Source organism: Salvelinus fontinalis, chromosome 1 (genome assembly GCF_029448725.1).
Source record: "Salvelinus fontinalis isolate EN_2023a chromosome 1, ASM2944872v1, whole genome shotgun sequence".
NCBI classification, from domain to species: Eukaryota; Metazoa; Chordata; class Actinopteri; order Salmoniformes; family Salmonidae; genus Salvelinus; species Salvelinus fontinalis.
In genome coordinates this window covers 11,005,309-11,019,503 of record NC_074665.1, presented here as the reverse complement: position 1 = coordinate 11,019,503, position 14,195 = coordinate 11,005,309, and the positions used below count along the sequence as shown (strand labels likewise).

Here is a 14,195-nt window from a genome sequence, read left to right as displayed (position 1 = left end):
TCTATTGGGCACAGGGGGAGGGTTGTGTGTTTCTATTGGGCACAGGGGGAGGGTTGTGTGTTTCTATTGGGCACAGGGGGGGGGGGGGGTAGTGTGTTTCTATTGGGCACAGGGGGAGGATTGTGTGTTTCTATTGGGCACAGGGGAAGGGTTGTGTGTTTCTATTGGGCACAGGGGGAGGGTAGTGTGTTTTTCCCCCTGATTTACATTCTCTTATGAATACATAACTTGTCATAGAGTCAATCCATCATGTATGTATCGTTATGTTGGTAGATGATTAAATTGTCATTGTATACCAGTAGCCTTAACAGCATGCTACACTATAGAAAGTACGTCTGTTGAGCGTGTTGTTATTTACAGGCATCATTGTGGAGCAGTTGCTGTGTTGGTTCACAATGGGTTTTCTCTCCCTCTCTCCTCTCTCTTATATATTTATTTATTTATATATATATATACCCTATGCATGAAGGAGAGAGAGCTGAGCAGAGATGATCCTGCCATGCCCTTTGTGTTTCTGTGCTTATCTAAATCGTGTTAACTCCACCCCTCCCTCTCCTCTCTCCCTCAGTTGCTAGCTACGTTTCTGATCCAGTTTGAGAGGTTGAGAGGAGTCCAGTCTTCAGGGATTCTCTTTATATTCTGGTTCCTGTCGGTGCTATGTGCCATCGTACCTTTCCGCTCCAAGATCCTACAGGCCAAGGTGAGATCAAGGTTTCCCCTAACTTGTACGTTCTGATGTCTCTATCTGCCTCCAGCTCTCTCCTTCATCCCTTGCCTTTCTCAAAGGGTGTTTTCCTCCCGCCTTTCCTAGCTAAAGAACTTACGGTTGTTTAGGCAAGGACGTTGTTTTGGGGGTTACACAGGGACGTTGTTTTGGGGGTTACACAGGGATGTTGTTTTGGGGGTTACACAGGGACGTTGTTTTGGGGGTTACACAGGGACGTTGTTTTGGGGGTTAGGCAGGGACGTTGTTTTGGGGGTTAGGCAGGGACGTTGTTGTGGGGGTTACACAGGGACGTTGTTTTGGGGGTTACACAGGGACGTTGTTTTGGGGGTTAGGCAGGGACGTTGTTTTGGGGGTTACACAGGGATGTTGTTTTGGGGGTTACACAGGGACGTTGTTTTGGGGGTTACACAGGGACGTTGTTTTGGGGGTTACACAGGGACGTTGTTTTGGGGGTTACACAGGGACGTTGTTTTGGGGGTTACACAGGGACGTTGTTTTGGGGGTTAGGCAGGGACGTTGTTTTGGGGGTTAGGCAGGGACTTTGTTTTGGGGGTTAGGCAGGGACTTTGTTTTAGGGGTTACGCAGGGACTTTGTTGTGGGGGTTACACAGGGACTTTGTTTTGGGGGTTACACAGGGACGTTGTTTTAGGGGTTACACAGGGACGTTGTTGTGGGGGTTACACAGGGACGTTGTTTTAGGGGTTACACAGGGACGTTGTTTTGGGGGTTAGGCAAGGACGTTGTTTTGGGGGTTACACAGGGACGTTGTTTTGGGGGTTAGGCAGGGACGTTGTTTTGGGGGTTAGGCAGGGACGTTGTTGTGGGGGTTACACAGGGACGTTGTTTTAGGGGTTACACAGGGACGTTGTTTTGGGGGTTAGGCAAGGACGTTGTTTTGGGGGTTAGGCAAGGACGTTGTTTTGGGGGTTACACAGGGACGTTGTTTTGGGGGTTAGGCAGGGACGTTGTTTTAGGGGTTACGCAGGGACGTTGTTTTAGGGGTTACACAGGGACGTTGTTTTGGGGGTTAGGCAGGGACGTTGTTTTGGGGGTTACACAGGGATGTTGTTTTGGGGGTTACACAGGGACGTTGTTTTGGGGGTTACACAGGGACGTTGTTTTGGGGGTTACACAGGGACGTTGTTTTGGGGGTTACACAGGGACGTTGTTTTGGGGGTTAGGCAAGGACGTTGTTTTGGGGGTTACACAGGGACGTTGTTTTGGGGGTTAGGCAGGGACGTTGTTTTGGGGGTTAGGCAGGGACGTTGTTGTGGGGGTTACACAGGGACGTTGTTTTAGGGGTTACACAGGGACGTTGTTTTAGGGGTTACACAGGGACGTTGTTTTGGGGGTTAGGCAGGGACGTTGTTTTGGGGGTTAGGCAAGGACGTTGTTTTGGGGGTTAGGCAGGGACGTTGTTTTGGTTGTTAGGCAGGGACGTTGTTGTGGGGGTTACACAGGGACGTTGTTTTAGGGGTTACACAGGGACGTTGTTTTAGGGGTTACACAGGGACGTTGTTTTGGGGGTTAGGCAAGGACGTTGTTTTGGGGGTTAGGCAGGGACGTTGTTGTGGGGGTTACACAGGGACGTTGTTGTGGGGGTTACACAGGGACGTTGTTTTGGGGGTTACACAGGGACGTTGTTTTGGGGGTTAGGCAGGGACGTTGTTTTGGGGGTTAGGCAGGGACGTTGTTGTGGGGGTTACACAGGGACGTTGTTTTAGGGGTTACACAGGGACGTTGTTTTGGGGGTTAGGCAAGGACGTTGTTTTAGGGGTTACACAGGGACGTTGTTTTGGGGGTTACGCAGGGGCGTTGTTTTGGGGGTTACACAGGGACGTTGTTTTGGGGGTTAGGCAGGGACGTTGTTTTGGGGGTTAGGCAGGGACGTTGTTTTGGGGGTTAGGCAGGGATGAGTCTATGTGGAGAGAGCAAAGGGGAGGAAGTGCGAGGGAGAGAAACGGAGAGAGTTGAGAAATAATAGGTCTGTTGTCCGATGTTCTGAATTGAATAACATACTGTAGCTTGTGAATTTCAGAGCTCTCATTGGCTATTGCTGATCACCATTCTCAAAACTTGTCGTTGCACATCTCACACTACAAGGGAATTGCAGATTTTGTGCCGATTTAAAATTAAACGGGTTTGAAAATATCAGGACGTCTGGGACTGCTCCGTGACTGGATCGGTAGCCCTCAGATTGTGTCTCTGACCCGCTCACGTTAAACGAGCGTCGGTGACGGCCGCCCGCCCCGAGTAGGCAACGGCATGGGGGAGTGTGTCTCAGATCTCCAAAACCTGTCTGGGACAGACAGACAAATCAGGGACAGACAGACAAATCAGGGCCACGATCATGTAGTGTTCACCCAGCTTTAGTGTCCGTCAAACTCCTTTTAAGAAATTGCCTTCATGACAAAATGTCCTCCAACGGGTCAATCAAGTATTTCTCCTGTCTTGTGTTTCAGAGTGAGATTCCAGACAAGCTGCGTTTCATCACCTTCTATCTCTACTTCAGTCTGGTTGTATCACAGCTGATCCTCTGTTGCTTTAACGAGAAACCCCCCCTTTTCTCCAACGTCGACACAGACCCCGTGAGTCAACACACACACACACACACACACACACACACACACACACACACACACACACACACACACACACACACACACACACACACACACACACACACATTTGTTTTCCTATCCTTGTGGGCACCAAACAATTGATTCCCATTCAAAATCAATTTTTTCTTAACCTTAACCCCAAATCCCTAACCTTAACTCCTAACCTGTAACCTAACCCGCAACTCTAATTGTAACCCTAACCCTTGAGCCTAAAATAGCCTTTTTCTTTGTGGGGTCTGGCGAAATGTCCTCACTCGTCTGAATATTTTCTTGTTTTACTATTCTTGTGAGGACTTCTTGTCCCCGCAAGGACAGGCCACAATGTATGAGTTTTTTAGTTTTTTTTACTATCTTCATACTCTGTTATTTTCTCCTCAGAATCCTTGTCCACAATCCACCGCTGGCTTCCTCTCCACAATGACCTTCTGGTGGTTCACTAGGTAAAACCATTTCCCCCATACACACACACACACACATAACAACTATGTCCCGTTCATCATCATTGTGTCTGTCCTATATATTTGTATGGCTTGTAGCTACTTCATATTCACGTATGTTATCCCGACAATTAATCGGTATATTTGATCAATAATGAATGGAACTGCAAACAGCAGTCTTCTCTCTGTGCAATGGTTTCCTGGATACTGATAAAGTATTTTCCAGGAACTCTCTCTATACAAAGTTTCACTAATACGTTGTGTCCCTCTCTGACCCAGCATGGCCATCAAGGGCTATAAGAACCCTCTGGAAGCCAAAGACCTGTGGTCACTGAACAAGAGGGACAGCTCAGAGGAGGTCGTCCCCAAGCTGCTGAGAGAGTGGGACCTGGAGCAGAAAAAGGCTCACAGGTAGGGAAGGAGGGAGAGGGGGAGGTGGAGCAGGCCCAGGCTTACAGGGAGGGAGGGAGAGAGACAAATCTTATTGGTCACATGGTTAGCAGATGTTATTGTGAGTTTAGCGAAATGCTTATGCTTCTAGATCCAACAGAGCAGCAATATCTAACAGGTAATATCTAACAATTCCACAACAAAACCTAATACACACAATCTACTATAGGAATGGGATGAGAACATAGAAGTATAAAATATATGGATGAGCAGTGACAGAGCGGCTAAGATGCAATAGATAGTAAATAATAGATAGTGGAGGATACAGTATACAGTATATACATATGAAATGAGTAATGCAAGATATGTAAACATTCTTAAAGTGGCATTATTAAAGTGAATAGTGTTCCATTTAATAAAGTGGCCAATGATACCAAGTCTGTAGGTAGGCAGCCACCTCTCTGTGCTAGTGGTGGCTGTTTAACAATCTGATGGCCTTGAGATTGAAAAACAGCTTCTATCTCTCTGTCCCAGCATTGATGCACCTGTACTGACCTCGCCTTCTGGATGGTAGTGGTGTGAACAGGCAGCGGCTTGGGTGGTTGTTGTCCTTGATGATCTTTTTGGCCTTCCTGTGACATCGGGTGGTGTAGTGGAGGGCAGGTAGTTTGCCCCCAGTGATGTGTTGTGCAGATCTCACTACCCTCTGGAGAGTCCTGCGGTTGTGGGCAGTGCAGTTGCCGTACCAGACGGTGATACATTGCGACTCCACTTTGTCTCTATACTGACGCTTTGCTTGTTTGATTGCCTTACAGAGGGAATAACTACACTGTTTTGTATTCGGTCATGTTTCCAGTCGCCTTGCCATGATTAAATGCGGTGGGATGGGCTTTCAGTTTTGCGTGAATTCTGCCATCAATCCACGGTTTCTGGTTAGGGAAAGTTTTAATAGTCACTGTGGGTACAATATCTCCTATACACTTCCTTATAAACTCGCTCACTGTATTCAATAGTTCTTCCCAGCTGTATGTAATAACACTTAAGGTTTTCTAGGCTAATAATGTAAGAAATAATACTTAAAAAAACAAAATACTGCACAGTTTCTTAAGGACTAGAAGCGAAGCTGCCATCTCTATCGCCGCCATCTTTCCTCATTTAGATGGAGGGAGGGAGAAAGGGGGGGGGGGACAGGCCAAGGCTTGGAGGGAGAGCGGGGGGGAGAGAGAGGGAGGCAAGGGATGTAGGGAGGAACAGAGGGAGGGAGACAGGAATGTGGAACAGGCCAAGGCTCACAGGGAGAGAGAGATTAACATCCACATGAACATTGTGTATACCGTTGCTCAATTTCCTTAGTCTTTCCTGGAACACGTTCTATTAGGAGACTCTTATCTCAAAGGCTTCCAATGATTTCACTACTTCTAGGTACAAAGAAAAGAGAAACCTGCAAATTTCAATAACATTTTTTAATTATTAATTTTTTACTGTTTAAAAATCACGTCCCTTCTTATCTTATTTTCCTTTTTACAACAATATTGACCCAGTAGTATGAATGTGTAGAGAATGGTTTCTCATGCTCATGTTTAAGGTTACACAGCCTAAGTCAACAGTAGTTTCCCCTTTCAACTCTTTCCCAGAACAGTTGAGAGATGATGAGTTGTCTTTATGAGCTCTGAGTACTGGAGTGTACGTGTGCGAGCGTGATAGAAACCACTGCAGTGTCCAGCACCTTTGTTAGGATAGAAACCACTGCAGTGTCCAGCACCTTTGTTAGGATAGAAACCACTGCAGTGTCCAGCACCTTTGTTAGGATAGAAACCACTGCAGTGTCCAGCACCTTTGTTAGGATAGAAACCACTGCAGTGTCCAGCACCTTTGTTAGGATAGAAACCACTGCAGTGTCCAGCACCTTTGTTAGGATAGAAACCACTGCAGTGTCCAGCACCTTTGTTAGGATAGAAACCACTGCAGTGTCCAGCACCTTTGTTAGGATAGAAACCACTGCAGTGTCCAACACCTTTGTTAGGATAGAAACCACTGCAGTGTCCAGCACCTTTGTTAGGATAGAAACCACTGCAGTGTCCAGCACCTTTGTTAGGATCGAAACCACTGCAGTGTGCAGCACCTTTGTTAGGATAGAAACCACTGCAGTGTGCAGCACCTTTGTTAGGATAGAAACCACTGCAGTGTCCAGCACCTTTGTTAGGATAGAAACCACTGCAGTGTCCAGCACCTTTGTTAGGATAGAAACCACTGCAGTGTGCAGCACCTTTGTTAGGATAGAAACCACTGCAGTGTCCAGCACCTTTGTTAGGATAGAAACCACTGCAGTGTCCAGCACCTTTGTTAGGATAGAAACCACTGCAGTGTGCAGCACCTTTGTTAGGATAGAAACCACTGCAGTGTCCAGCACCTTTGTCTCTGGTCTTGGTTGGAAAACATAATTGGAGCGGGAAATCACCCAGTTTGCAAAATTACGTTGAAAAGACGTCTTTTATTAGTATTTTCCAGACATTGATATCACGTCCATTTTAGGTGCTAAACGAAAAGGTGAAAATACGTATTTTCCGGACGTTGAAATACGTATTTTCCGGATTTTGAAAATAGGTATTTTTCGGTCATTGATTCTATGACCAAATTTTCTGAACATTCTCAATGTGACATGGTTGTTGCATTCCTCCATTTTTGGACCTATGGATTTCACCAAGGTGAGATTCGAAGCGAATGTTATATATATATATTTTTTTACAAAATATCATACATATTTTATAAGGCCTTATTCTGATGGCCTAGTTTTACCCTAATACAGGGGCCTGAAACTCATACACATCACTTTGAACCAAAACCACGCTCATCATTATCATATTTCCCAGCATGCTCTATTGTAGTTAGATATTTAATTTTTTGTTTCAATATCTATGTTTGCATGTACATTTGATTAGTCTAAAGCTACACGAAGATAAATAACACACATTTTTCTAAATGAATCCAATCAGTTAGATTTTTTTTTGCACCTCTTACTGAAATGTTTGTTCCAGTTTAGATTCGTTAGTTAGTCTCCTCACGGTGTTCCTTACTCTGGCAGTCATTTGGAATGACATTCTGAATGCAAGTTACAGGTGAATAAAAATTCCAATTGTTGTATATCCTAATTCTGTCTGTTTTCCAATATGAGTTACACGCCACTTTGCAAGGCAGCACAATGTGACTTGCAGGTAGGGTTGCAAAATTCTTGTAACTTTTTCCAGAAATCATGTTTGGACGTGTCCTGGAAACAGAAGCAGGAAATACCAAAATTCGTCAACCAGAGTTAGTCTGCAACACCACCACTGCAACACCAAAAATATCTGAAACTTTGAATATCCCACGAAGAACCATTTTAAATCCATTATTGAAAAATGGAAAGAATATGGCACCACAACAAACCTGCCAAGAGAGGGTTGCCCACCAAAACTCACAGACCAGGCAAGGAGGGCATTAATCAGAGGCAACAAAGAGACCAAAGATAACCCTGAAGGAGCTGCAAAGCTCCACAGCGGAGATTGGTATATCTGTCCATAGGACCACTTTAAGCCGTACACTCCACAGGGCTGGGCTTTACAGAAGAGTGGCCCAGAAAAAGCCATTGCTTAATGAAAAAAATAAGCAAACACGTTTGGTGTTCGCCAAAAGCCATGTGGGAGACTCCCCAAACAAGGTATGAGACTAAAATTAAACACCCATTAAAACCTCTATACCAACTAACCCTACACACATTAAAACCGCTATACCAACTAACCCTACACACATTAAAACCGCAATACCAACTAACCCTACACACATTAAAACCTCTATACCAACTAACCCTACACACATTAAAACCTCTATACCAACTAACCCTACACACATTAAAACCTCTATACCAACTAACCCTACACACATTAAAACCGCTATACCAACTAACCCTACACCCATTAAAACCGCTATACCAACTAACCCTACACCCATTAAAACCGCTATACCAACTAACCCTACACCCATTAAAACCGCTATACCAACTAACCCTACACCCATTAAAACCGCTATACCAACTAACCCTACACCCATTAAAACCTCTATACCAACTAACCCTACACACATTAAAACCTCTATACCAACTAACCCTACACACATTAAAACCTCTATACCAACTAACCCTACACACATTAAAACCTCTATACCAACTAACCCTACACACATTAAAACCTCTATACCAACTAACCCTACACCAATATTCCACTACTTGGCCCTATCTGATCCTGCACCGGGCCGGCAGCCTGGGAGGACGGGATACTATTGTTCAACAGACCTTGTAACTCTTCTGAGGTAAATGTTGTACACCCAAGTACTTGTTCTCTATCTTGTGTGTTTTACGTTACATTTCTGCAGTACAGTTGACAACCATGGCTATGAATGCTAAGAAACCAGCCTTACTGAAACGCATGTTATTCCTATCACTCTCTGTTAGAGCCGATTTGGACATATTTGTATAAAAGACTGAACATACTGAGCTCCCTGTACATTTGTGTAAATATATTAAATATGAATGTATATGATGAAATATTAGGTACGTACCTTTATGATTTATATTTACTTGATTGAGATATATTCATTTGTTGTTAGTTTAACTCAGTTTTTGTCCCCCCCCTCTTGCCCATTCATTGTACTGTGTTAAGTGTGTTAGTATAAAGGCAGGAAGTTGGGCCTTCGGGGGGGGGGGGGGGGGGGGTCCTTGCCAGACGCGGGAGCGGTATAGTTTTTTGACCATACAGACATACATACAGACAGGTCATATTTTGTATTTTCCATATCAAGTAATCTCTGCTTTAAGTTGATTGGATAATACTTTTTTTTGTTAGATATAAGAAGAATAAACATTTTTGTTGCACCATATCCCTGGATCTCATTGAATGTTTTGGCTGTTTGGAAACGTTGAGTGTGGACTGTATGCGTCCGAAACAACCCCGCTTCAGGCTTGGGCAGTGGCCATGGTAAAAAGGAAAGGAAGCCACTACACCTATAGAGACCAGACCTATAGAGACCAGACCTATAGAGACCAGACCTATAGAGACCAGACCTATAGAAACAACCCCGCTTCAGGCTTGGGCAGTGGCCATGGTAAAAAGGAAAGGAAGCCACTACACCTATAGAGACCAGACCTATAGAGACCAGACCTATAGAGACCAGACCTATAGAGACCAGACCTATAGAAACAACCCTGCTTCAGGCTTGGGCAGTGGCTATGGTAAAGAGGAAAGGAAGCCACTCCACTCTCTATTGGCCTAGGCATACTCACAGGGATCCTCTTAGGATCCCTCGCACTGGACACATCTTCCTCTACTACTCTCTTCACAGCCACCCATTCTAAAACTGACTGCCACTCTTTGTTTAGGGTTGCGGTGGTTTCAGTAGCTGTGGTCAACCCATCTGTGGTCAAAAGGTTTTTAGTGCTCCAAAGATTGAGGGGTGAAATTCAGTACCATTGAAGATACTGCAATTATTTCCCCACCCACATTTTCCCACAATGCATCATAATTTACAGTATACTGCAGTAAGCCTTTCCCTTCTCCCTTCCCACCCTCCTTTCCTTCCTTCTTTCCCTTTCTCCCCTTCCTCCTTTCTTTCTTTCTTTTTTTCTTTTCAGTTTCCTTGCCAAGTGCTGTCTGGTTTACCTTCAGTAAAGTTATATGAAGGAGAGGCCTAAGCCTGTAATTGGGGGTGTGAATGAGGGTTATGTTTCATTGATGAATCCCCTGTTGAAATCTAACCCCTCCACATTCAGATCTCTGGGAGAAAATCACACAAACATATACAATATATCTGCTAACTTCAAGGAAAAAGTTGACTTTGATGAATGCTTCTTCTACTGGAAACTCATTTCCCCACATTTTCTCCACAGTGCTCAGGACCGGTCCACCCAGGCTCTGTACTCCAAGCCTCTGCCAGCGGGAGAGTCCAACCACGTAGGGGAGGAGAACAGTCCTGAGGAGGTGGAGGTGTTGCTGTCCAAAAAGAAAACCCCCAAGAAGCCCTCCTTCCTCCGCTCCCTCATCAAGGCTTTTGGACCCTACTTCCTCATCGGATCTGCCTTTAAACTCCTACAGGACCTCATCACCTTCGTCAACCCACAGCTCCTCAGGTAAGTAGAGCACCACGAAGCATTATAACCCCTTATGAAGCCTATATGTCAAGATGAACACGTTGAACGTGGCCTGAATACAGTTTGAAGTTCTGAGGAAAGATAGAGATCTGTGTGAAATTTCAATATAACTGCTGTAGTTCCTCTGTCAGACCCATTGTAGGAGCATTTGTTTCCTTGTAGCTTTACATGGTGACAGGACAATATTGTTCCTCTCACTCCCACAGTGTTTCCAAGTACCTGGACAGTATTTACCTATGTGGTTTATGGAAGGAAATTATCTACCTAACAATCTATCATGGTCTCTCATTTTCTCTCAAATGTAAGTTTTGCATGGTGTTCGTTCTTCGTTCTTATGGTCTTATTTGTATGTGATGCAAAGCCAACGTGTAAATGTCTTCCCGGTGTAGGCTATCGTGACTGGGTGTGTATTTGAATGATGGCCGCTTTTCTGTGAAAGCATAAACCCACTCTGTGTCGTAAAGAGGGGTTTATTAATGATGTATTTCCTGGAGAGAAGAGACAGTGATAGATTGTTAGGTAGATCATATCTTTCTGTAAACCACATGGGTATCATGGTGGTTAGCTCATAATGGAAAAACTTCACCTCCCTTTGCTTGTTTTATGTCCTTCATTCTAGGGCTTGCCCTTTGCTCATTGTACTTACAGATCACATATCATTTGTATGTATTCAGTATGTTATGCTGCAAAACATTTTCTTAGTAATAATACATTTCAATTTATTTCCATTTGATCTCGCTTTCTCGCTCTCTCTCTCTCACACTCTCTCTCACTAGTTTATTGATCTCGTTCACGAAGCAGAAGGACGCTCCCACCTGGTGGGGTTATGCCCTGGCATTCCTCATGTTCTTCACAGCCTTCCTCCAGACACTCATCCTGCACCAACACTTCCAGTACTGCTTCGTCACTGGGATGAGGCTCCGCACCTCCATCATAGGAGCTATCTACAGGAAGGTACACACAGGCAGAATCTCTCACACACACAGAAGCATACACACACACACACACACACACACACACACACACACACACACACACACACACACACACACACACACACACACACACACACACACACACACACACACAGAAGCATGCACACACACATAGAAGCATACACACACACACACACACACAGACATAGAAGCATACACACACACACACACACACACATATAGAAGCATACACACACACACACACAGAAGCATGCACACACACACAGAAGCATGCACACACAAACAGAAGCATGCACACACAAACAGAAGCATGCACACACAAACAGAAGCATGCACACACACACACAGAAGCGTGCACACACACACACACACACACACACACACACACAGAAGCATGCACGCACATACCCATATGCATGTATTCACGCAAACACACACACATTCACTACAGTGGCGAAAGTACTGAATCTCTCTCTTTCTCTTCTGTTCTCTCCCCCTAGTCTCTGATCATCACGAACGCGGCCAAGCGTACATCTACAGTGGGAGAGATAGTCAACCTGATGTCTGTGGACGCTCAGCGCTTCATGGATCTCACCACCTTTCTCAACATGCTGTGGTCCGCCCCACTTCAGATCATACTGGCACTATACTTCCTGTGGCAGGTGAGTTCTTACCATGGAGGTGGGTTTATTAGTCCGCCTTAGAATAACTAGACCACTGGAGAGGAAGTTGATCTAATGACATCTGTGTTGATTAGTCATGCCTGGTCTGTCTGTATTGTTTTACCAGGGACCATCTCTGTGTTGATTGGTCATGATTTGTTTCTGTGTTGGTTGGTCATGCCTTGTCTCTGTGTTGATTGGTCATGCCTTGTCTCTGTGTTGATTGGTCATGCCTTGTCTCTGTGTTGATTGGTCATGCCTTGTCTCTGTGTTGATTGGTCATGCCTTGTCTCTGTGTTGTAGAACCTGGGCCCGTCAGTGCTGGCTGGTGTTGCTGTGATGATCCTCCTGATCCCTTTAAATGCTGCCATCGCTGTGAGGACACGAGCCTACCAGGTATACATAACTCCCTCTGCTACTCTGCGGGCTTATCGTTGGGGACAAGGCGTTGAAGTAGTGGTGATGATGATTGTTAAGATGATAAAGTCTCATAGAAAATAAGTTGGCTGTTTAATCTAAGGGTCAAAGTAGAAACATGTGCCCAACTTTTTACCACAAAGTGCTAATGGTCCAACAGCAAAGCCCTGTATAGATCTGCTGTGAGTTTGTACTATTGTGCTTCAAACGCTGCCTTTTTTGTCTTTTGACCAACCATATCTTCAGTCTAAGCCTACTCGAAAGTATGTGCCCTCAGGCCTGGAGAGAAGCAAAAAATAATTCTCCTTCCCAAGAATAGTAAAGCCCACTTTACTGGCTCAAAGATCTGACCAATCAGCCTGTTACCAACGCTAAGTAAACTTTTTTTTGGGGGGGGGGGGTGTTTGACCAGATACAATTGTAGTCTGCTGCCGGAAAACGTTTGTTTTATGGCTTTACACCCCCCGCTATATTGTGGATAAAGAGTTACCTGTCTAACAACAGAGGGTTTTCTTTAATGGAAGCCTCTCCATCATAATCCAAGTAGAATCAGGCATTCCCCAGGGCAGCTGTCAAGGCCCCTTTACTTTTTCAATTTTTATTAATGATATGCCACAGGCTTTGAGCTAATGTGTCTATGTATGCGGATGACTCAACACTATATACGTCAGCTACTATAGCGAGTGAAATCACTGCCACCCTTAACAGAGAGCTCCAGTTAGTTTCAGAATGGGTGTCAAGGAATACGTTAGTCCTAAATATTTCAAAAACTAAGCATTGTATTTGGGAAAAATCATTCACTAAAACCCTAAACCTCAACTAAATCTTGTATTAATAATGTGGAAATTGAGCAAGTTGAGGAGGTTAAATATATTGATACAACAGTAGCTAGGATGGGAAAAAGTCTGTCCATAATAAAGCGTTGCTCTGCCTTCTTAACAACACTGTCAACAAGGCAGGTCCTACAGGCCCTGGTTTTATCACACCTGGACTACTGTTCAGTCATGTGGTCAGGTGCCACAAAGCGGAAAATTACAGAACAGGGCAGCAAGACTGGCCCTGAAATGTACAGGGAGAGCTGACATTAATAATATGCATGTAAACCTCTCATGGCTCAAAGTGGAGGAGAGATTGACTTCATCACTACTTGTTTTTGTAAGAAGTGTTGACATGCTGAATGCACCGAGGTGTCTGTTTAAACTACTAGCCCACAGCTCGGACACCCATGCTTACCCCACAAGACATGCCACCAAAGGTCTCTTCACAATCCCCAACTCAAGAACAGACTATGGGAGGCACACAGTACTACATAGTCATGACTACATGGAACTCTATTCCACATCAAGTAACTGATGCAAGCAGTAAAATTAGATTTTAATAAAAAACAGATAAAAATACACCTTATGGAACAGCTGGGACTGGGAAGAGACACGCACACGCACACGCACACGCACAGGCACAGGCACAGGCACAGGCACATGATAAGACATGCACTCTACACACTTACACATGGAGTTTGTATTGTAGATATGTGGTAGTAGAGTAGTGGCCTGAGGGACACTAAATGTGTTGTGAAAAGTGTTATGGAATGTAATATTTTAAATTGTGTATATAACTACCTTGTTGCTGGATCCCAGGAAGAGTAGCTGCTGCCTTGGCAGGAACTAATGGGGATACATAATAAATACAAAAACTATCAAAGCCTCTTTTAATGAGTGTGAAATACTGTATTTTCCCTTGAAATCTGAAAAAACATCAACTATGAATATGAATATGAATATGAATATGAATATAATATGAATATGAATA

At 44.4% G+C, this 14,195-nt stretch overlaps 1 protein-coding gene across 1 annotated transcript in view; it reads left to right on the top strand.

Annotated features, from left to right (window-relative positions):
- Nucleotides 1–14,195, top strand: part of LOC129810504 (ATP-binding cassette sub-family C member 3-like) — a 76,552-nt gene that overhangs the window by 27,956 nt on the left and 34,401 nt on the right. Inside the window, exons 4-12 of the mRNA XM_055899354.1 lie at nt 569–700; nt 3,191–3,316; nt 3,728–3,789; nt 4,066–4,197; nt 10,091–10,330; nt 11,128–11,305; nt 11,808–11,969; nt 12,273–12,454; nt 12,547–12,568. Of these exons, the coding sequence (XP_055755329.1) occupies nt 569–700; nt 3,191–3,316; nt 3,728–3,789; nt 4,066–4,197; nt 10,091–10,330; nt 11,128–11,305; nt 11,808–11,969; nt 12,273–12,454; nt 12,547–12,568 (1,236 nt within the window). The remainder of the gene's footprint in view (nt 1–568; nt 701–3,190; nt 3,317–3,727; nt 3,790–4,065; nt 4,198–10,090; nt 10,331–11,127; nt 11,306–11,807; nt 11,970–12,272; nt 12,455–12,546; nt 12,569–14,195) is intronic.